The sequence below is a fragment of the Lactuca sativa genome, chromosome 5 (assembly GCF_002870075.4).
Source record: "Lactuca sativa cultivar Salinas chromosome 5, Lsat_Salinas_v11, whole genome shotgun sequence".
Classification (NCBI taxonomy): Eukaryota; Viridiplantae; Streptophyta; class Magnoliopsida; order Asterales; family Asteraceae; genus Lactuca; species Lactuca sativa.
This window is the reverse complement of record NC_056627.2, coordinates 84018369-84043797: the sequence shown is the minus strand read 5'-3', so window position 1 is coordinate 84043797 and position 25429 is coordinate 84018369. Positions and strand designations below refer to the sequence as shown.

The 25429-nt window shown below is 35.9% G+C and overlaps 1 protein-coding gene and 1 long non-coding RNA gene across 2 annotated transcripts; one reads left to right on the top strand and one right to left on the bottom strand.

The window, feature by feature from the left end:
* The first annotated feature begins 15791 nt into the window (after nucleotides 1–15791).
* Nucleotides 15792–16858, top strand: LOC122198237 (uncharacterized). Its single transcript, XR_006192256.2, has 2 exons — nucleotides 15792–16361; nucleotides 16523–16858. It is a non-coding gene; the product is annotated as an uncharacterized LOC122198237 (long non-coding RNA).
* Nucleotides 16859–17519: 661 nt separating this feature from the next.
* On the bottom strand, nucleotides 17520–24755 carry LOC111913386 (protein CHROMATIN REMODELING 19). Its single transcript, XM_023909102.3, has 12 exons — nucleotides 24085–24755; nucleotides 23777–23894; nucleotides 23009–23049; nucleotides 22658–22908; nucleotides 22099–22279; nucleotides 21708–21893; nucleotides 20907–21071; nucleotides 20660–20818; nucleotides 19756–19830; nucleotides 19527–19663; nucleotides 18019–18237; nucleotides 17520–17926 (listed from the first exon to the last, which is right to left on the bottom strand). Exons 1-12 carry the CDS (start codon nucleotides 24646–24648, stop codon nucleotides 17764–17766), a joined length of 2259 nt encoding a protein of 752 aa, XP_023764870.1. The 5' UTR covers nucleotides 24649–24755; the 3' UTR covers nucleotides 17520–17763.
* Between the last annotated feature and the right edge of the window lie 674 nt (nucleotides 24756–25429).

Sequence of the window (25429 nt, the reverse complement as noted above, 5' to 3'; positions counted from 1 at the left end):
GTCATGGCCTAGTAGTGTAAATTAGGTCAAAATCGTGCATAAACTAGGATCCAACTAAAATCTATGACTAATATACTTGACTCTTACGTTTCTAGTAAGTTGTCTAGCTACTGTGGGAAATGTCAATACCCGAATTAGAATAAACTTCAAACTTTATTACAATTATAAAAGGGTATAAAACCCTAACAATAAATTAAAATATTCTAATTTCATTTCAATATGATGGTGAATATCTAACAAAGTTCCAAAAGCGCTAAAGAGCCCAAAAATCAAAATTTATAAACTTTAAAACCTAAAAACTCTATAAGATTTGTTTTGAACCTCCTAATATCAAATTTAAATAATCAAATTATGGGATATAATCAAAGACATAAAAATTTAATTATCAAACATTAATCATAATTTATTAGTTAAAAACAAAGATGTGACAACCCGAAATTTCCATTTTGTACAAACAGTATCTATTCAATACAAGCTAGTCTAGTTTCAATGAATTTCAGACTTTTCCGAATAAGTTTGTGTACACTAGGGTTTACGTTTAAGGAGATATCAGGAGAGTCGATGCTCATGGGTTTGTGAAACTTGAGCATTTCAAAACTTCATAATGTTAGAGTCCAATTCCGGAATAAAAATATTTTTGCCAAAAATATTTCAGGACTATAAATAGATTTCTGAACTAAATTTATTCATTATTCACATTTCCAACTAGAGAAAAGCCATTTTCTCTCTCACGGATCTTCGGGTTTTCGTCCCAAATCGTGAGTACACTTCTCTAGTCATGTTATAATGCTTGTTTTATGCTTAATAACATAGATTGTATGTCAGATATGTGAGATCCGGGAGTTTACCGCCCAAGAACGTTCTTGGGGAGTAAACTCCAAAATGAAGCTTAAAGGCCATCTAGTCCCATTTCCTTGTTAGGTAACTAGCTTAGGGTATTATGTATGATCATTTGAGACTAGAAAGCAACCAAAAACACCAATTTATAGGTGTTTACGGCCCAAGAACTTCTTGGACCGTGAACACCAAATTCAAGGGCTTAAATATGCCCTAATCACTCCCAAAGGCTTTAGACTTTAACCCTCAATTACTACTAGCTAATTTGGAGACTTTAACACATCAAGAACACCCCTTAAAGGGAGTTTACGGCCAAGGAATTACTCTTGGGCCGTAAACACCAAGTAAGGGCACCAAAGTGTGCCTAGGGTCCCCCTTAGCCTTAAACAAAAGCTTAGAATTTATCCTACTTGTGTTTGGGACTTGAAAGAATTAAAACACCCATCCCATGAGAGTTTACGGCCGTAAACTCTAAGGGATATGGCATTTTGGCCGTAAACTCCTCAAAGGAGTATTATTTATGCCCTAAACTACCCAAAGGATTAAACCACCAAGCTAGGCTTATTCTAGAAATCATTTAGCACTTCAAAACAACTAGTACCACCAAGATTGGAGTTCACGGCCGTAAACTCAAGGATTTACGACCGTAAACTCCTTGTGTGGGGTTTAGTGGGTAGTAAAATCTTATATAAGGCCCTTTGGTACATTAAACCCCTTTAGCCTTGTCCCATAACAACCTAGAAGCAACCCTTAGGACCTATAACACTTATACAAAGTGTTTACATGTTCCTAAGTGTCCCAAATTATTTCATTAAGTTATTATTTGGCTAATTAATTATATATATGCTCATTATCTGATAACTAGGCTCGTGCGTGTGAACAAGTCTCCGTTTGCCACCTAGCACGGTATCCGACACTACAATCCAATCCACTCACCATAAGTGAGTTCATACCCCTTTAATTAACCTTTGAAATACCTTTAAATGTTTTAAATACTTTATGGGGGGAATAAAAGTTAAATACTTATAGTTATTGCATCAATCACATGTGATTACATCAATCATGTGATTACATCAATCATATGTGATTAATAACTAGAAAACCAATGATTTTATCACTATTCAAACTGTTTTACTTCAAACTGTTTTACAAACTCTTTTCTTATCAAATACTTTTATTTAAACTTTATTATACTTCTTATAAATTGCATGCCCATATATGTATAGATATATAAGCAATGTTTAAAGGGCTTAGGAAGGTCATCCGCCCTATTTCCTTTTCGCGCTTGAGATGTGGTCTGGTGGGATTTTGGGTAGCCCTCCGAGGGTCGTTTCAATATTAATTATGTATCAAATGTACATATATAGACATAAAAGTACTCCTTTATTCATACGTATCAGTACATCATTAGTAAGTTACCATCGGGGTAACGCAGGATCATACTACTACAATTTCTAGATCAATGAGTCAGTTCATTCATGAGTCAATACTTATTACTAAGAGTACATATACAGCTGTACTAGGATGAGAACATATACAACGATACTAGAACAAGTAACATTACATTACATATACATGAATACGTTAACAATTGTGATCCATTGTATGGGAGCATGCCTTAATTGTCATGACCCGAGTTGTAGCCAGAGTCTCTTGGAGGGAGAGCGTGAGTTTGTGTATAGATCTATTTTGGATTGACTATCCTACACCTTGTTTCTAGCTACAGTAGGACCGACAGGTCTGCAGGTGCCAAACGTCATACCTTATTTTTCGACTATACGTTGTCGTTGTTACCAGTCTATAGTATGGTGCAATTTATCACATAATACCTTAATATAAATCCGGTTTAAGGTACTTAGTACAGCAGTAGTTCCTATAATACAACACTACAGTACTACAATGATTTACACATTACATATATTTAGTGATTATTTCACTTAAACATTAATGTACAAACTATATTTTGTTAAATGATAGTTACACTTGGGAAATTACACACTTTTACAACAAACGAGCATACAAAACAGTTAAGCCTTGGTAGAAGGCTACTTTAATATAAAACATAGGTTTTTCTGAGAAATTCAAACTTTTACAAACACTTACAAACATTTGCTTACATTTTACAAACTTACACTTGAGACAGGTTCAAACGTTTTTTATAACAAACACCGACACTAAAATACTTAGGAACTCACCAGCTTAATGCTGATAAACTCTTTCAAAATAACTTGTATTCTCAGGTCATCAGTAGACAGGTACCAAGGCCAGCTTTTGAGAAGATGGAGCGCATCCAAGACTCATCTTATTATTTTGATTTACATTATTTTGGTGTCTATAACTGTACAGAACACGCTTGTATTAAAATTATATATTTAATGCAATGGATGATGTTGTTTGCTTATTTACATTTACTGTGTTGTGATACTTTACATGATGTCCTCCACCCAGAACGTTTCCGCCGTTCTTGGTTTTGGGGTGTGACAGATTGGTATCAGAGCATTGTTTATAGTGAATCAAGTATATCAACCCATAAAAGATATACTAAACTATAAACCCATTAGGGATTAAAGCACTCTGACCAAGAGTCTATACTTTAAATATTAAAATATTTAATCAAGTATACTAGTCTGCATTCATACTAAAATCAGTGTCACAATGACAAGAACAAAAGTATTACGATTGTTAAATATCACAAGTGAGCTCGGGGATGTATGGTCAGTCCTGGGAATGGCATAGCCTGATCAACTATGGTGGTCCGAGGAGTGATTAGCATATGCCCTAGAATGGTTGTGATATGTTAACAAGTCTAAAAACTTACCAACAATACGACAAGAAGATCAGTAGAACTTAAACTTAAAATACTATAGGTGTATTTTGTACTACTAGTTACATGTATACTATATTCTTATACCTCTCTTCTCGCGTAGATTTAAATGGCGGGATTCCATCACGGAGACCCGTACTTTCCAAATGAAGGCAATGTCGGGTGGATCGAAGAAGAGCCCGAAGATGAGCATCCAATCCCTTTGGATGATCACCTCGCAGAAGGATTTTCTGATGGATCTGACTCCGAGCCTGAAGTCAACAACCTACCGCTAGCAGGTCAAGCCCCGAACAACAACCCCCGACCAGCTTTTCCAGGTCCTACTCCCTTGTGGGCAACCAACTTGAATCGCTGGAGTGATGAACAGGGTCAACCCTTACCATACTTTGGGGACCGAAGCTTTTACAACGTCAGTGAAGGTGGTTCTGCTGACCGAGCTCTGCCCGTCATTATCCGCAGAATAGCTCGTAATGTTGAGCAAGGTCGAGCAGCCATCGACCGGGTCATGGAGATTGATGCCAACTCAGGTGTCAACACATTCCGCATCCGCCATCTTGAAGAATACATGGAACGGACTCGGAGGACCAATGAAACCCTGCAGCAACAGTTGGCTGCCTCCCGAGCTGAAGTCTTGGAACTTCGAGCCCGCCAAAGGGCTCAGGAGCGACACCTTCAAGAGGTGTTTCATCAAGTGTCAGACATCAGGGCTCGCTCGAGGAATTCCCATCTTCGTTAGATAATGTCTAGTACATCTCTGTCTTTTGGTTAAGGAATAGCCTTTAACATCTGTGCTCTAAGTAGCACTTGTCTGTAAAATATTCCTAACTTTCAGTACTCTATTTAGGAATCTAAGAACTGTCAAACTTATCTGTATGGTATGATGTAAGACCTACTGTTAGGTCGATTTTCCCTGAACTTATTACATCAGTAATACCAGTATTATTGACATCTATCTAATCTGTGGGAAAAATCTGTACACTTGTGTTTTCCTACTAATATTCCTTATTGTGATCTCAAACACTCATTCAACTGTCGGGCTATGGTTAGTTAGCCCATGTGTCACTCTCACGTTGCTTACAAATTGATTCTTACCACTTTTCTTATCTTTATAAACTTATAGCTGAAAGATGCCTCCTCGCAAGTCTCCCCGGAATAACCCTACACCTCCACCACCTCCTCCGCCTCCGGTCATCGATACTGCAGCCCTGAATGCTGCCGTAGCAGCAGCAGTGGCAACTGCCATGGCTCAGTATCACTCATCTGATGCCAGCAGAGGTGGAACCCCTGTTGAATCAACCCCGGTTGAAACCCCTGTGCGCTCGAGAGAGTGCTCTTACAAGATTTCACCAACTGCAAGCCGAAGTCCTTTCATGGGACCGGCGGAGTCATTGCCCTCTCGCAATGGTTCGAGAAGACTGAAGCGGTCTTCGAAATCTGTTCATGCCCTGTTGTGAGCAAAGTAAAATATGCCACATGCACCTTTGAAGGAAAGGCCCTGACATGGTGGAACGACCATGTTAAGGCACTAACTCTAGTAGTGGCGAATGACATGGGTTGGGAAACCATGAAGGACCTCATGATCGAGGAATACTACCCGAGGGGCGAGATCCAGAAATTAGAGCAGGAGCTGTGGAGCCTAACCATGAAGGGCTCCGACGTAGTCTCCTATACCGCCAGATTCAGCGAACTGGTGGCCCTCTGCCCCAATATGGTTCCCACTGAAGGGAAAAAGATCGAAAGGTACATATGGGGGCTAGTGCCTCCGTATCAAGGGAACGTCCTATCATCTAACCCTGCTACCTTCGACAGTGCCAAACGATTGGCACAACGACTCATTGACCATGGAGTCAAAACCCCTGCAACCACAACAACCCTAGCCTTCTCAGAACCCTCCAAACCCGCTGACACAAAGCGGAAACTCTGGGAGGAAAGGAAGAAGACGAAACGAGCTGCCAAAAAGCAGCAAATTGTGGCAGTGCATGCCGCAATAACCCCTGCTGCTGCTACTACTACTCTGGTGGGACAGTATGTTGGAAGTTTGCCCAAGTGCAACAAATGCAACTACCACCACAATGGCCCCTGCCATGAAATGCAGTGCTCTAACTGCCACAGGAGAGGACACACAGTCCGTTTCTGCAAATCTCCGGCAAAACCGATCGCCCAAGTCCCCGGCTCTGGCGCGAGCCCGACCTGCTATGGATGTGGCGAAGCAGGCCACTTTAAGAGGGACTGCCCCAAAGCGAAAAATGCTGGAGGAGCAGGGAGGGTACTAGCTATAGGCCACGGGGAAGTAGTTGTTGACCCGACAGTGGTGACTGATACGTTCCTCCTCGATAACTCCTATGCATGCATTATGTTCGATAGTGGAGCGAAGCGAAGCTTCGTAAACCATAAATTTTCTCGCATGCTTAAACAACAACCACACACACTTAAGGAACAATTCACAGTAGAAATGGCTAATGGGAAAACTGAAAGTACGAATAGCATATACTTAGGTTGTACCCTAACTCTAGATAGCCATTCATTCCCAATCGACCTCATGTCGGTCTCAATAAAAAGCTTCGACGTTATTACCGTCATGGATTGGTTAAGTCTTCATCGCGCCGACATCATGTGCTACGAGAAAGCAGTCCGTCTAAACCTCCCGTCTAAAGAAACTCTTATCGTCTACGGTGACAAACCCGGTGCGATAATTTCATAATTTCAGAAAAATTGTAACCAATTAATATGTGTTAAAATACCCTCAAATAATATTACAAAAATCTGGAAAATTAATATCCAAAAATTATCTTAATCTCATGAGTTGTAAAATTTCATAATTTCAGAAAAATTGTAACCAATTAATATAAAACTAATAATGCAACAAAAATTTAGCATTTCTCTATATGTAGAATTTAGTATATTAGCATTAGATTTCGACATAAAACTCACTAGTGTGTGTTTGATGTCGTAGGATCCCGGTAGTAAGGCGCTAGTATATTTCGAGGTACCACTTGTACCTACTTAAAGAATTGTGAGTATTCACGACTCCCCTATTTTTGGTTTTTATGTTTTGGGGTGGAAAAGCATGTCTGAAAATCTATTTATTATTCCTTGTTTTTAAAACTAATTGTATCAAACTTGATTGCTAAATTGTGCTATATTATGCTATGTATGTTTATGCATCTTGAAACATGAGGCCTTATCGTCTTAAGTCCCTTCCCTTATACTTTAATCCAACCATTAACTCTTTGAGCCAATGGTTATTATGGATAACACTATTAGGAATTGACAACTCCTCGCTCGCCTGATAGCTTGAGTGCATGATACCATATTAATCTATGGAACGATAAGCATAGATCTTGATAGGGCATCAGTCATAGGCTTGGCTGTGAACTCATTATTTGCTCATATACATACAAACTCGTTTATCCATTATAGCAATCAACTTTGTTTCTCATTATAGTAATGAACTTTGTTTCTCATTAACGCAATGTACTTGTATTTATGGAAAGCCTTATACCAAATCTTGATTTTATAAACTTATGAACTCACCAACTATTTTCATAGTTGACGCTCGTTTTACATGCTTTTTCAGGAAATAATTAGTAAGTGGATATAAAGATTCATCATCATAAAGCATGCTGCATCGTGTGGAAGTTATTTTACGAAGTTATCTTTTGAACAATGTCATTTTGGAAAATTTGTACTTTGTTTTCTTTAAATTATGGGTTGTAAACTTTTAACTATTACTATGGTGATGTGTCTTTATCTTTTGCAATGAAACCTTTATCGCTGTCATATCTTGCATTTCCGCTTTAGCGGGGTGTGACACCTTTTTCCTGACTCCACCTTCGCAGGTGCATGGCCCCTTTTGGCGTCGGTCCTTGAAATTCATGTCCGACTGCGGGGTGTTGTATAATCTGTGGTGGGTTATATATTTCTGGGTCTGAGTCAGTACCCTCTGAATCCTCTTCTTCTTCATCCTCCATTGGTTCTTCTTCCTCGATTGGTTCTTCTTCGGAATCCTCCTCTGGATCTTCTACGATCCAACCTTCGTTTCCTTGATTTGGGAAATAGGGTATCCTGGTAGGTGAAATTCGGCCATTGTGTCTGTGCGAGAATAGGGGTATGAGAAATATATGAAAAACTTAAATGTATGAAAATAAATATCGAAGCTTAAATATAGTAGTCACATAAAATACTCTTATAGTATATTAAATTTTACGTTTGGTTCTCAATTTTATGGGTTGGTAAGTTTTTAGATTTTGTTGCCCACTACAATTATTACCAAGTGTATGCTAGTCACTTCTCGAATAAATATAGTTGATCATCCTATATTCATTCCAGACATGATTGCATACTCTCAGACATTCTCGTAGTGTTCAACGCATCTTTAATACTTTTATTTTTGTTTGTATTACGACAATGTAATAAGACGTATGTATGCATGTATACTTTTTATAAAAATATTAATATAATTTAAAAAGTATAACTCTTAGTCAGAGTGTTTTAGTCTCGTTGTATTTATAGTTTTTATATCTTATATGGTTCGATATACTTAGTTCACTATAAACAATGATCTCATACCAATCTGTCACACCCCCAAACCTGAACGGCGGAAACGTTCGGGGGCAGAGGACGTCATGTACAATATCATAACAATTGAATAGTAAAGAAAGTAAACACAACCATCATATATGTAATTGAAAAAGTTACATCATTGTATGTGTTACACGTTCCAAAAAAGTCAATTACATAATGATGTCAAAATATTTGTTTAACGCTCTATCGTCAAATCTTCAAAAGCTATTGATAACATGTTTTACCGTTTTCCTAAAAATACATGTAATTTGAGAAAAAGTGTCAAAAATTAAGTTGGTGAGTTAATAAGCATTTGTATAAAAATGTATGTCATTCAATGAGATGAAATCATTTTTGTTTTCAGAAAATCCAATATTTTCTATAAAATGAGTTGTAAGCTGTTTGTTTGGTGGTGCTGATCCTAGTCGCAGCGGGAAGTGTATGGTGGTGCTGATGATGAGGTGGATGCACCCTAGAGTCTGCCCAAATGATGGTCAGTAGCACATAGTCGATCCTTCAACGTTGCTTGTCTCTCCTTGTAGTCCCTAACCACCTCATGAGTCAGTCTCTCTGCGCACTCAACCGCAGCTCTCATCGCAACCATCTGACCAGCGGTCGCCTTTACCCGCTCGCCTATATCTCGTGTCCTCTTGACCATCACTGGTAGGGCTCGATCCGCAGGTCCGTCGTGACTAAGGTCGTAATAACCCCGAGTCATGGATGGATGTAAAGTCTATGACTTTACATGATAAATGAGCCCTGAGAGTATAGATCTGGAGTTTGGAAAAGTATCCTGCCTTAAAATCGTCTGAATGCCAGTTGGGTCTGAATGGACTTGCCGAGTTAATGAGCCGAATCGGCGAGTAGATTAGGGTTGTCCCGATTAGCTGGATCATGCGACAGCTCGGCGAGTTAGGGGTTAACTCGACGACCTGGACCTTCATGATATTGTTGAGAAACGATGGGACTCAACAAGTCGCACAAGTACACTCGGCGAGTCTGCTCAACTTAGTCTGTTGACTCAAGTTGATTTATGTTGACTCTAGGGTTTGGAGGTCAGGGAGGGGTAAAATGGTCTTTTACCCATTCCTAGTACTAAAGTGAAAGAGAGAACAACGTTTGGTGTATTTGAGTGTGAGGAAAGTGTTAATTAGAGATATTATCCTTGTGATAGGCGGAGGCTAGATCGAGGATTCCGAGTACGAGGTTTTTACTTGCTAGTTTACGAGGTGAATCTTCTCACTATACTTTACCTAGAGTAGTATTTATGTGTGACCAGAGGGTCATATGTGTTTTCTTGAGTTATGTATTTGTCTGTGTGATATATATATATATATATATATATATATATATATATATATATATATATATATATATATATATATATATATATGCTATTTTATGTGTTACTAAGACCGGACCGGAGGGTCCTCACTGAGACCGGACCAGAGGGTCCAACGAACCATGGGACCGGAGGGTCCCACTGAGACATATAGACCGGAGGGTCTTACTGATTTATAGCCTTGAGTGGCTAATATGTTGTATGTGGTATTTTGGGGAACTCACTAAGCTTTGTGCTTACTGTGTTATGTGTTATGTGTTTCAGGTAGTTCCGAGGATTGCGGGAAGGCATCGGCATGATTGTACACACCCACCGGAGATTGTTTTATAATTTAGAAGATCCTGGAGTTTTATAAATTGTTTTCTTTTAAACATGAGTTTTGGTGAATTGGCTTTGTGACATTTATGGTTTATTAATTAAAGACAAAACTGCAAAAATGGTCCCTGTGGTATGCATTTTTTTGGGGTTTTAGTCCAAACCCCGACTTTTTTGGCTTTGTGGTCCTTTTAGCCATATTTGTACGTAAATTTGGTCCCTCGTAAAATTGAAATGACTGTAATGCCCTTCTGATATATTTTTTTTATGTTTTTTCTATTTAATTTAAATGAAAAAGAAAATAAATAATTAATTTGGGCCCACATATCTCTCTCTCTCTTACTTCTTCTTCTTCTTCTTCCTGTTTCCTTTTTATCTCTCTAAACTCTCCTGAAAAATTAGAACATATCACATATACATACATGGACGACACACACATACATACATACACAACTCAATAAGATGAAGAGGAGGACAAACTAGATCGGTCTGCATCCTTTGTCCCCGCAATTCATTGGAGATGATTAAGGATGACAAGCTTGCAGAAACTAAATTACTTATGAACCGAATCCGAGCTCGCAAAACCTCAAAAATCTTAGATCTTACACAAAGCTTTGCAGAAACTGAAATTATGATACAAACTAGGTGTTGAAATCAAGTAACAAATTCAATTGATGATGATGAAATAAATGAGAAATCAATCGACTTACTGTTGAATCAAACCTGTAACTCTCGATTCAATACTATGGACTTGCAACTCAAGACAAAGAACCCACTAGGAAAAACTGGTATTGTTTCGTAAAATAAAAAAAACCAAAAAAAGCCTAAATTAGCCATTTTTATAGTAACTTACATCGATGCTTTCTTGAAGGCGTTTCCATGGCCGGTCTCTAACGTGAGCTTCGTCTTTGTCTTGAGCTTGCTAGTCAAGGTATGTTAATGGCGATCTTCCCAGATTGGCCACTGAGATTACAATCAACTTTTTTTTGGCGACGCATATGATGGAAATCTTATGCTCTGGCCCGAAAACTACTGATTGCAATATTGTCATCACTAGAAGTACAGCAACTACACAATGCCCAGAAACACAATCGCTATTGTTGTAGTTCTTGAGAACTTAATCACACACCAGAGCCACCGCCTTGGGTTATGAAACCCTAAATCAGAGTCAGCTAGATGTTGGGGAAAACAACCTTGGGTTCTAAAACCCTAAATCAGAGTCGGCTAGATGTTGAAGAAAACAGTTCCTTACCAAGAAGCTACATTAAATTTAGGACCCTAAATCGGAACCGGAGTATGCTCTAGTGAGGATGGAGAAGAAGATCCATTAATTTAAGGTGATATAAAATGATTGTTAATGAGCTATGTGATGGAATTTATTTTCAAACATTTCCAGTTTTTAATTCCAAGAAGACGACCATTGCGATGGAGAGAAAAAAGACTTGAGGGTAGTAAAGAAGAATAGGTTGGAGAAGATGAACTCAGAGGGTGCTTCGTACGAAAGAAAGAGAGAGAGGGAGAGAGAGAGAGAGAGAGAGAGGTGGGCCCCTTCTTAATTTATAAATTATTAAAATAAATATATTAGTATTAGATTTAAAAAGAAATAAAAGAAAAATAAAAAAAATAAATAACCTAAGGGTATTACAGTCATTTCACTATTCATAGGGACTAAAAACGCAACAAAACTAGCTCAAAAGGAGCATGAAGCCAAAAAAGTCGGGGTTTGGACTAAAACCCCCAAAAAAAATGCATACCACAGGGACCAATTTTGCAATTTTGTCTTAATTAAAATCAATGTGTTTTGGAATTTAAAATTTTGGTCAGAATTTTACGTCGTTACACAAGCATTCCAAAAATATTGCTAATTAAAACATTTATCAGAGTTCATCCCAAAATCACATATAGTGGAAAACACGGGTGTGTGAGCTGCGATCAAGTCGGACCCTTCCTTTCCAAACCGATGATACTTGAAACCATAAAGAAAACTATAAGCATGAAGCTTAGTGAGTTCCCCTAACATACCCCACACAATCCACATAATCACATAAGCATATCAACCATACAAGCCATGCATACAAACATATACGGATGTCGTGGACTCCCTCTAGGGTCTTACGCCAGGATACCGTGGGCTCCCCCTGGGTCTTACACCTATGTGTCATGGGCTCCCCCCATGGTCTTTACCTGGAATGCCATCGGCTCCCCCTCATGGTTGACATCCATCTGCCACGGGCTCCCCCCTATGGTCTTCCGTGCAAGTATCACAAAGACAACTAGCATATCACATATCACATAATCAACTAGCATACCACATAACACATAATGGGTCGGCCTTGGTGCCTTCGACCCATTGGTATGGTGAGGAGACTCACCTCAAATGCGAACTGTAGTTAAATAGGTCCAAGCTCCGAGTATCAACTCTATCAAATCCCTAAACATAAACAACTTCTTAGTTCAACTCAACCCTTCAAACCCCTAAAATTCAACCTTTGTCAAAGTCAAAGTCAAAATCAAAGTCAAGGTCAAAGCTCCAAGTTGACCTAACTCGTCGAGTCCACCCCAAAGTCAGAATCACGATACCGCGATCCAACTCGTCGAGTTTTCCTACAACTCGTCGAGTTCCTCCGTTTTTCAACAGAATGGGGGCAACCCCAACCCAACTCGCCGAGTTCACCTATGAACTCGTCAAGTTCTTCAGCCTTTTAACCCACTTGATGTTTTAAGCCCTTTTTTCTTGAATCCAAAGGTTCCAAACTTCAGATCCTCATCCATAGAGATGTCTAAAAGGTTAAAGTTTCCAACTTTATCAAGGATCATCTAATAAGCTCTAGACCCAAACCCAAGCTCCTTTAAAGAGAGTCTTGACCCATTAAGCCCCTAACCCTTGCTACAATGTTCCAAATTACAGATCTGATGTCCTAAGGTGGTTTAATCACGTAAAGTATCCAACTTTACGTCCATGCATGCTAGAAACACACTCTAGGGTTCATTTTTGGCTTCATAATGGACATATTGCATGAATGGTACATGGAGGATATTAAAGTTTGCAACTTTAATCCTCTAGTGGTCATGTAGGGGTCAGATCTACACCCTCAACCCCTGTAAAGCTCTTTTATTTGGACAACTCAAGCCAAAGTCCCAAAACCAAGCCAAAGCTACAAGAGATGAGATCTACTAAGCCGCATATCAAGGTTATGACTTTATACCTAAAAGATGTAGCTTTTTATGTAAAGTTTCCAGATCCAAGATCACTCCTCCAAGCTTGATACTTCTCTCTTAAAGACTTCCTCCAAAGATCTCCAATAATCACTCTAAAACTCACAAAACTCAATGGACGAGTAGGAAAACAATCTAGGGTTTCTTCTGGACAAGGGAGGCTGGTAAGGAGGCCAGCCCTAGAAGTCAAGTCCTTTAAATAGGGTGCAACACCCAAAAAATTAGGGTTTTCTCTTCCTGTGCCAACTCGTCGAGTTAGGTCATCAAAATACGCGGCTGGAGAAATCTCTACACGACGAGTTAGAGCCTTCCAACTCGTCGAGTCCCATTCAAGACTTGACAATAAAAAAAGGTTTGTTTCATACATGGACCAAGCGTTACAAATTAGCTTATAGCTTATTAGTTTATTGTTTATTAGCTTATTAGTGGTAAGAGAAAGCGGTTTTGCAAAGTGTTTGCATTAGAAATAAGCAATAAGCTATAAGCAATGGGGGATGCTTATTAAAATTAGCTTATTTAGCTTATCCCCACCGCAATAAGCTAATTTTTAGTGTTTTCTATCCAAACACTTAAACTTAGCTAATAGCTTATAGCTTATAGCGGTAGGGATAAGCAATAAGCTATAAGCTCCCTCTTTTTTCAGTACCGGCCCTAAGGGTTAGGCCTGACAATCGTGTCGTGTTTGGGTTGGCGTGTCGCGTGTTGGCGGGTCAAAATATGTCAACCCACACACGACTCATTTAAATATACAGGTCATGGGTTGGCGTGTTTGAAACATAAACTCATATATGACCTGCCAACCCATTTATTTATACGGGTTCACGGGTTGGTGGGTTCGTGAGTCAGATTTGGGTTCATGGGTTCGGATTTTAGACATTTAAGTCTTAAACATCCAAATAAAAATTAAAAAAATTCATAGAAACATGTTACAGACTTAGCCTTATAGGTTACGACTTACGACCTTAGACTATCCATCACGAGTCAAAATGTCAAAACAGTCAAATGGTCTATGAATCAATGGTATATATTATATAATACTTATTAAATAGTAATACTCGATACATAAATACATTTAAAAATAAAATAAATTTTTATTAAGAATATAAACGGATTGGCGGGTCAACCTGTTTATTTTTTGAGAAACTCATATATGACCCGTTTAATAAACGGGTTGGCGGGTTGGTGGGTTGAAAAACTCAACCCAAACTCATTTATTTCGTGTCGTGTCGCGGATCGTGTCGAGAATTGCCAGCCCTACTAAGGGTGTGCAAGATGTGCAACTGCACAGGGCCCCAAAAAAAATAGGGCCCTAATTTTAGCCTAATTTTATTTTTAATGTGTTAATATATAATAGATTACGTAAAATAAATAAAAAGTATGATTTAGTTCAGCTGGCAAAAGGCCCCTTCCTTACACCACTTTCTAGTTGACTAAGGTTCGATTCCTTTCCGCTTCTAAGTCCTTTTCTTTATTAATTGATTTATACATATATATATATATATATATATATTGTTTTACACAAATAAAATCAAAATTAATTTGCAGTTTGCCAGGCCAAAGACGTTGCACTTAGTCCTTTGTTTTAAGGGACCACAGTTCAATTCTTGGCATTCTCAAGTTCAATATATTTTCCATTTTTTCCCTTTTTTATCTCACCCTAACCCAGCTTAATTTCTATTAATAGATTACACACATTTTATATATATATATATATATATATATATATATATATATATATATATATATATATATATATGCCAGCCTTAGACACATACTTGCAAAAACACACGTACTTTCTTTCAAACACCTTGCAAACACCACCACTTGCAAAGACAAAGATTCCCAAATGGCCACAAGGATGTACAACATTGTTGCACGATATGCAGAAATTTCAGGATCAGTGAAATCCCTATGGCCTTCTAAATTTGAGCTTTATTTTGAATGTGATAAGTGTGGTCATGGCATGGAACTCCCAATTAAATGGGATGACAAGGAGTATAAACTTCGGACTGAAAAGGTAACAAACATGGATTTATTGTATTGTTTTTATTATTATTTATTACAATTACTTATTAATTGTATACATAAATGTGATAGCTCTCATGTGCAAAGTGCGTGTGTGGAAAGTGGATAAAGATCAAGAAAGTTCCGGAGGTTGTCTCGGAGGACGATTTTGTGAAGGGCTATTTTAAGGAGTCTGACTTACCGACTGACGTCTGTGCAACCATCCAAGTTGTTGGGGGGTTTGAGCTCAGAGCTGACTTATTTGTGGGTGTTGGCCAAGGAATCGTGTGGAAGACGGTAAGTCTACTTAGAAACAACAAATTTAGCATGCATTGTATCAATCCATTGACTAATAAATAGTGTAATTACTTTTTGGATATAGCATTTGAATGATAAAACAGAGCCCGAAGAGTTCAGGACCAACGTTAACGGAGACTGGGTGAAGATGAAACAAAATGAAGAATCGGAAGCTTATGCGTTCGATTTGAAGCTTCACATCGTTCAGCTGCTTGTGTAATGTGTGCTGCAATATCTAGTGATTTGAATTAGTCAATAAATGTTAAGTAGTGTTTTGTAGTTCCACGTTCGTGTCTTCATGTAAAAACTTTAAATCTAACGAGGTTGTTAAGAATTGGTTCTTGGATATGAAGGCTTTGGAACCCCGTAATATTATATTTATTTTTATTTTTATTTATTAATTCCCGTGGTATGAAGGAACAGGAAACTTTTCACTTTCTGAATTTGGCCACAAATCTTTATAGTACTTTGCCTAAGATGTTTGTAACCTCCCCTAACGTCCAATCAAGTTTTTGTTTCCTGATCCTTCCACCACCACCCACTTTTTTCTCTCTAAATTGATTTGATTTTTACACTCCACCGCCCTCGTACAACCACAGATCACCTTCGCCTGTATGCTTTTTCTCATTACTCGATCCGTCTACATCTCAATACTGGTCAAAGATTGCTTCTACTCCGGCCGTTGCCATATCTTCCATTGTTACGGACAAATCGAGCGGAGGAAGGTGGTGATGGGAACGTCGAGATGTTTCCGTTAACAGTACCGATGAAAGAAGCATATCCATGGATTTTTTGGAAAAAAAATTATTGTTAGATTACGGTGTTAATAACAAAATATCTTTTATTGGTCATTTTTTGTTATTTAGGTAACGATTTCTGTGAAAGTTTGTCATGGAGGTTTACATATTCTTACAATTATCAATTTCTGGTTCTAGATTTTGAAACTGAAAGTTTGTCATGGAGGTTTGCATTTTTGCTTGAATTTTTGTCATCAACTACATAAAAATTTTTATGAATACTTATTTTTGTACTTTTTTATTAATGCAAAGAATCTTATAATAATTAATTTTTCTTCAAAGCCGTTGTTACATTGATGCCTAACTTCAGTTGCAAATAACTTCAAGGTGGCGTACTACTACTACTACTACTGTTGAGGGTTGCTACAGGTTGGGTTATGATGACGTGGAAAAAGGAGAAGACTTTGTTTCTGATGAATTCCGGTGATTTTCGAAGATTGGAAGATTGCAATCCGGCCATTTCATCTTGTTTAGTAAGATTTGTAGTTTAGATTACTTTTTATTGTTTCTTATTCGTTTTTAGCCATGTCCTTAGATTTCAGTTTCGTTCGACTCGACTAATATTGTTGTATTGTAATCATTATGCTTTATTTTTTATTATGATTATGTCTAGTTTTATTAGTTTTATTCTTAATAAAATGTTTGATTTTTATTCGGCTCTTACTGGCCATATGAATTATGCTTTGATCATTCTAGGTAATCAGTAATTAAAATCCTTACTTGTTTTACTCTATCGGTAATAAGTAACAAATATTGAATCGGTTCTAATACAGGATTTGATTCTAATATAATCTGTAATAAACTGATAAATTTACTTGGAATTTTAAGTTCTAACTCAATTAAGAACATATGTAATTAAGCTAGTGAAAAGTTAGGTTAACTCAAAGAGGTTATTTTGGTAAAAAAAAAAAATTGACCTTGTTAATGATTTTTAGTACGAGTGTAGACATAACACAATTTGAATAATCAAAGCTTACGATTGATTGATTATATGCAGGATTATGAGTCACTGTGGAACTAAATCCATTCTTTTAATCTGAATTTTCATAAACTTTATTTTACATGAATAAGTAGTCTGTTTAAAAACCTCTAGCATTCTAGTTAATTGTTCGATAATGCTATTAAAAAGGTGGATGGCAGGATTGCTTCTTTACATAGCTACTCCAAAGTCCAAATGATTTGGAGGCTCGGGCTAATGTTATTAAAAAGTTCGACAAATTTGGGCTTAGTTGCCGAAAAAGCCCAAAGGCCAATTGGGACTTTGTGGAGTATGGTTTGATGGTGAATGGGTGTTACATAATAATATAATTTCTGTTTTACCCACTTAAAACATAATGTAAATCCTTTCATTGGTAGATCAGATTACAAATAGTTATAAACTCCTACCTTTAAGCTTCGACCCATATAAATGATGCATAAATTGATTAAATTCATGGATAAGTTACAAAATACTAACTCTTCAAGAATTATCAGATTAAACGTAAAGTCATGAAATATCTTCAAGATCGGGGTGGGGCCTCATTTGTTGTTGTATTATCAGAGAAATAGAAAAATGAAGATTTTGTTTTTCATCCCAACAACAAAGCTGACAAAATTTCTCCCATGGTTTTATCAGAGGATTCACCTTCTTTTTCCACTTCAATATTGGACTCAAGCACTGCAGCATCAAGTACTAATTTCCTTTTTGCAATTTCATACACATTCTCATCCACTGTATCCTTTGTTACCAACCTGGCATCATACGGACCAATAAATAAACTTAGAGAGAGACTAAATGACGATTTTACCCTTACAATAATACTGAGAGAGAGAGAGGGGTGGACCTGTAAATAGTAACGGGTTTGGTTTGACCGATGCGGTGACAACGGTCTTCAGCTTGACGGTCAATTTGGGGGTTGAAGTCCATGTCGTGTATAATGACGGTATCGGCCCCAGTCAGGTTCAGCCCCTGCCCGCCTGCCCGGGTTGATAACAAGCATGCAAATATTGAAGTGTCGTTGTTGAATGTGTCCACGATTGTTTGCCTTTCGGTCACCTGAGTACTGTCATAAAAACAAATAATAAACATAAATTCAGAAATTGAAAAGAATTAATTTACAATATCTAATAAGAATGTATATGGGACAAAACACGAAAGCTTTCGAAACTATTTTTGATGATGTGAATGAGGAGGGCATTTATGTCTTTTGTACAAACGGGAGATAAAGAGCATGTCTTTACTTGACCTTTTTGGTTGGGACAAAAAAATTGCAACTTTTGTCTCATTGACATCAGTTTCATTCGTGCCAAAAGTACTACAAGTCAAGAGATCAAGAGCAAGGTCTCTTGGGCTATTTTCAAATGACATAGATGATAAGGGCAATTACGTCTTTTGCACACCTATTTCAAGACCAAGCCCTTGTCCCACCTATTTCATTTTATAGCATTGACATCATCATTTCCAATCCAATGCATGCCAAAAGCAATACAAGCCGAGAAGGTTTCTAAGGCTATTTTTGGTGATGTGGATGAAGAGGGCGTTTACGTCTTTTTCACAATAAAAAGATCAAGGGCAATTCCTTATTCCAACTCTTTTGGTAGGACCAAAAAAAAACGTTTGTTTTTTCTTGTCAAATTGACATGAGTCAAGGTCCAATGCATGCCAAGCACATATTAACCATACATTAAATAAATAAATAAATAAAACCTATATAATTGGTTTTTTCGGATTAAACCCCAACTTTATTTCTTCATAGAAAATCCCTTACATTTTTTTCGGTTTAATATCATCAAAAACCTTATATTTTGTGTTTTTCTCGAATTAAACCTCAACTTTACTTTTTTCACTTGTCTTTTTCTATTTTTTTCAATTTGGCCCTTTTAGTAGTTTTCTTCTGGAAAAACTTGCAAAAATGTGAGGATTTTTTGGGAAAAGTAATATTTAAGGTTTTTCATAAAAAACTTAAAAGGTTGAGGGTTTTTCCAGAAAATTAATAATAAAAAGGTGAGAAATTTTTTGGAAAAAATGAAAAAATGAAAAACTGCAAAAGGACTTTTTCAAGAAAAAAATTAAAATAAGGTTTAATCTGAAAAAAAAAAAAAAAAAAAAAAAAAAAAAAAAAAAAAAAAAACCTAAATACATAAGGTTTTCTATGATATTAACCTTTTTTTTATTTCGCCCTTACATTTTTTCATTTTTTCATATTAAACCTCAACTTCACTATTTTCCTAAAATATCCCTTACATCTTTATGTAAAACCAGAAAATTACCAGTAAACTTGCTAAAGGGGCCAAAAAAAAATTTTAATAGAATTTTTTTTAAAGATTTAACTTTAGTAGATTATAATTATACCTCCCATCAAGGCGTCTATATGTAACTCCAATTACATCTAGGGCCCACTCCAAGATATCAAGCATTGAAGTCCATTGACTAAATATAAGAACCCGATGCCCACCATCCATAAGTGTAGGTAGAAGTCCAGCCAATGCCTGCAATAAATCAAAGTTAGGTTAAGTCAATTTAGGGACAAAAATGTAAATTTGCACACAAATATCTCATCTCATCTCATCTCATCATTTACCCGGCACTTTGCAGAAATCATAACATGGTCATCTGAAAGACTTTTCGAACTCCCATCAGAATAATAAAGTAAAAGCTGCAACAACAAAAAAAAATGAAACAGAAATTAATAACACTAATGTGATTATATCATTTTATATGTAATTGAAATGCACTTGTGTTTCCTTATAGATAATAGCAATCTACTTATTTTTTATACAGAATAGCAGAATACTTATATTTTGGGAAGAAAAAAAAAAAAACTTAATATTTTGTGTTTTTTCCGGATTAAAATTCAACATTCATTTTTTGCCTGAACAAGACCTTGTATTTTTATTATTTTTTCCGAAAAAACCTCAACTTTGTATTTTTTTTTCCCAAAAAAAAAAAAAACTTCAACCTTCTTAATGCTTCCAAATAAACCCTCAACTTTTTTAGTTTTTCTCGAAAAAACCCTCACATTTCATATTTTTTTGGCAAAAAATGACCAAAAGGGCCAAATCGGGAAAAATGAAAAAATACAAGGTTTTTTTCAGATAAAAAAATAAAAGTTGAGGTTTAATCCGGAAAAAACACAAAATATAAGTTTTTTTTTTTAGTTTAACCCTTTATTAATAGAATGCAAGTATATTGCTATTACAGGTATGAAATTATAAATATGTTGTTATTATATGTAAAGAAATGTAAGTGCATAGCAACTATGGGTAAAAACTAAAAAGTAAACTACACTTGCATATATTACATTACTATTTTTGGCAATTTATAGAACATTTACTACCTAACGATTTTGTTAATGTTAATCCCCTATATAGAAACAGAATAAACTATTAACAAGCAACAATTTAGTTATCTTATGTTCTTTAAACATCATTTTTCATACAACACTTTTTATGAGAAAAAAAAATATGGAGAAATTAATTAATTACCTTGTGAATTGAAAAGTCATTGTAACCCTTAAGCTCCTCAATTACTCTATCCAAAGTACACTCAGCACCAAATACACCTCTGGGATGCAACATTTTGGCAAATCTGATGACATCTTTATCTGTGTAAATACGCCTCACCAATAAAGGATGATTTGCAATCTGATAGTAAAAAAAAAATTAAAAACATGTGTTGAAATTTATGTATTGTTTTCATAATTAAATGGAATAATAATAATTAGTATAATACCTTTCTGAATTGAACAAAATAGTTTGAAATCTGGCGTTTAGGAAGATTAGGAGTTTTAACTTCTTCTCCAGATTTTGTCATTCGTGCATGTGCAACTGCACGATACTCTTCAATGGCTTCTTGATATGCAGTTTTTTGTTCTATTTCCATGTGCACATATTCAACCTACAACACAAAACATTTATCAGCATATAATAATCTCAAAGCACCAAAAAATGGTCAAATTTTGAAGAAAAAAATGTGCAAATATGCCAATTCATTATTTTTCCAAGTGATAACAGGTCAAAATGGTCAATCTGAGAAGATGTCTGAAACTTTTGTGGTTTTAATGAAAAGATAAAGTATTATTGGTTAACAACAGAAGTGAACTATTTTCATTATGATTAAATATTAAATAGTTTGGTGGTTAAATCGATAAAAAAAAATAGATAGTTTAATGGCTAAATCGATAAAATGGTTTGAAAGGGTCAAAATTATTGAATTAGCCAATTGACTATTTTCTGTGGTGATTAAACTAGTATACTTTTTTGATTGTAAAAAAACCATTTTTCTTATTTACCCACGTTTGAAAAAGGTTCATGTATAGAAAAGCACAGTGTACTTTCACCATATTATTAATTTAGCCACTAAACTATAATTTTTTTATGATTAGTGGCTAAATTAGAAGTATAATGGTTTTAATCACTGCAGAAAATAACTATGTGGCTATATCTATAATTAAAAGTACAAGTTTTAGTGTTTTACAAGTGCTTTTTTGTATTATACACAAAAGAGAAAAAAAGATTTAATAAAAGTACATACCCGTTGAACCTTTGCAACTAATTGTTGCATTACATCTGATTTTAAGCGCCTTAAAATAAATGGTCCCAAAATCGATTTCATTCGAGAAATTAATTCTGTATCTTCTGCATTTAGCATCTTTTTCAAATCAATGTCTTCAGTTTCAAATAAATCAGGCATCATAAACTCCAACATTGACCATAGTTCCTGAAAAACAAACAAGGGCAGAGGGCAAATTTGTAAATAGTTACAACTTAATGGTGAAAGCCTCGTTTCTCTGCCTTTACTTATACTTTTTTCATTTTGGACATCAAAAGAAATTGTCTAAATGCATCATAATGGTAACAGAGCACGAGTTTCTACATTAACTCATGAAAAATTGAAAATGAAAAAGAGTTTAAAAGATGCATACATGTAAATCATTTTGTAAAGGTGTCCCTGTAAGCATTAACCTCTGATTTGCATTTTTTGCAACTGACATCAAGTTTTTCCATCTGTAACTGTTCTTATCCTTTAAAGCATGAGCCTCATCCATCAAAACACAACTCCATTTCCACCTTTTCAAGAGCTTTCGATCATCTTTCTGTTGAGCACTGTAGAAAGAATCTTAAAAACTACAACAAAAGCCTCAAATACTACAAAGAACAAGAGTAGTAGCATAAAAATGGTCTAAACAATACTGACTTTCATCATATTTGTGCTTTTCCTATTCTTAATTTTGTACTCTACTCTTTATTTTCACCTTCTTCTCTCTAACTTATTCCCCATTTACACATTATCTCTTTCAGCCTTATTGTTATTCCAAGCTTTATGCTTTATCGCATGTATACCCTTGATTTATGTTTTATAGTTAGTATACTTGCTTTGTCTTATGGAAGTAGTCTTTCTATTCATGGATAGAGGTATAACTGCATAAATATACCCAATCCATTATGGGATTTTGGATATTGTTAAAGAAATGAGTTACTAACCTGTGTCTTTCAAAGAGAGAGTAGCATACAAGAATCACATTGAAGGGGGGTGGCAATCCACTTTTGGCTAAAGAATTTAACTGTTTAGAATGAGTTGTTCTTGCAGCTCCATGGTATTGAAGCACTGAAAATGATGGACACCATTTCTTCAACTCTCTTTCCCAGTTTTCCAAAACAGAAGCAGGGCAAACAATTAAATGAGGACCCGGATCATCTTCCAAGTGGTTTAGTAACATAAGGTATGTTATTGCCTGATTAAAGATTTTTAAAAAAAAAATTAAAAAGATGATAGATGTAGAGACGATTATTTCAATTTCTAGCAAAAATGAAAGAATCTTTAAATAGACATACCTGAATAGTCTTACCAAGACCCATCTCATCTGCCAATATTGCTGCACAATAAAATCAAATGGGGTTGAAAGTTGAAAGTAATATAAAATTAGTTAAATGTTTATAGATAAGACATCAAGACACATTGCATTGATAAGCTATAAAATGCCATGATAACCAATAGACACTTGTATGCTGAAAAGGACAGCTCTGGAGAAGAATGTGTGCACAAAATTTTGAGACATGAAAAACAAATCTTGATTATTTGTTGAATATAGAACATGCAAAACATTGGGGAAGAAACTGAAGACACGAGATAAGCACAAATTTAGAATCACCATTCTGACCTCAAGTATACTTTCTGTAAGTCTCATATAAACTATCATCATCATTTGTTTTTGAGTGTCCATATATGAAACAGGTTTGGAGCAAAATGAAAGTTAAGGCAGCCTTAGAAGTCAGCACTTTTGGAGGACAAGATGTCAGATAGAAGAAAGTGGAAGCTTAAAATTAGGACAATGGAGTATTATAGGTCTTAGTTACTAATTTTATCTTTATGAGCTTCTGAGTATGATATTTATCAAGAATGATAACATGTGGTCTTATAAGAACGCTAACTATTGATTTTAAAGCTGGTGAATTCAGCCTAAACTACTTCTCAAGAGATTGTGTAAAGTGAGTCATTGGTAATATATGTGTGTATAGATTTGAACATTTTGGTCTGCCAACCATATTCATAAATGTTTATATAATTCAGGCCAAAAGCATGTGAATAGATTGAATACATACCTCCTGCAACCTTTTTCCTATACAAAAGCATAAGAAAATTGACACCAACAAGCTGGTATGGTTTGAGAACAGGCTGAAAACCTGAATCATCCATTCCACATGCTTCACATATATCATCCTGTAGAAATGAAAGCAAAACGTAAGTCACTAAACTCTTTTAGGCAAAGTTTTCTATTTGGTGAGTGAATGAACATGCAATTTCGATCATAAATCTATTCATTCATTGTATTCTCTTACTTCCACCGTTGTTAGTGCAAATAGATAGAAATTAAACTCAGCGGTGACTGAAGATGTAGATACGAACTCACATTAGTGACGATTCTAACAGAAGAACTTTCAACTTCAGCATAACGATCACAAGCATCGGTAGAAGAGGAGCCATACAACTCTCTCCGTAGCTCGGTTGATAGCTTCGCACACTTGTGCAACGCTTTTCCGACGATATCATCGCCCCCGTCCACCTCCTCACCAAACCCCAAATCTTCACTATCTCCATCCTCCCCTTCGCCCAAATCAACTGCATCATCTTCCACCGCCTCATCGTCCTCATCATCAATCACAAACCTCCGCCCACGGTTTTCAATCGTCGTCGATGGAGCCTCTCCGAAATCATCATCCTCCAAATTCTCAGGTGCATGTTGAGCTCCATCCTTGATAACTTCAACACAGTCAGAGGAGTCCGAGAAGTAGTCAAAGGATGGTTTAGGATTAGACGGCGTTCCGGCTTGTCCGCTTCCGCCTCTGAAAGCGAAAGACTCAATTGGTGGTGGTGGGGTTCTGGAGGAGGGTTTATTGAGAATTCGGGAAGAATCGAAATCGTGGTTTGACCATTCGTCGTCTGATATTTCGATTGACTCGAACCCTCGTTTCATTGCAGCTCCGAAGGGAGATGGAGGGTAGTGGTGTTAAAGGTGTGAGTACGGAAATGGCGTTGGAGTTGTCTAGGATTCGTCGGTTTACAAGAGACTCGAAATCGAAAGCGCCCTTTTTCACGGAACTTCTACCCCAACCCAAATATTTCAAAATAATTAGAAAAAATTGCAAAAATGGTCCATATATTTGCCAATTTCTTTGGTTAAGATTCAAAAAATATTTATTAACAAAAAAGGTCCTTATTTGATGGTTTAACTTTGGTTTTGGTCCTTATTTCGTTAACTAATATTTGCTGTTAACTTTTTTAAAATAACAATTTTTTCCTCACAAACCATTTCTGCAGTTGTCTCTTTTTACCAAACTACAATGACTATTTTTGCAATTTTCTTTTTTATTTTATTGAAATATTATACATTAATTCTTCATCTTTTTAATTTTATTAAATTATAATATATTAACTTTTTTTTAATTTCATTTTTATTGGATTATTTTTATTTGATTATTATATATTAATTAATTTTATTTTTAATATATAATATTTATATACAATTAAATATTATATTATTATATTATTAATTTCTTTTAATTAATTCTTTTTTATTTTTTATTAGATTGTTTTTTTAATTTCTTTTTTATTAGATTAAATTTACCATAAAAATAAATAAAAAAACCATTCATTTTTTTATTGGATTATAAATTTAGTTTTAATGTGTAACATTAATTCTTTTTAATTTTATTGGTTCCACCACAAAGTCGTTAAAATGCGTAAAAACGTCGCAC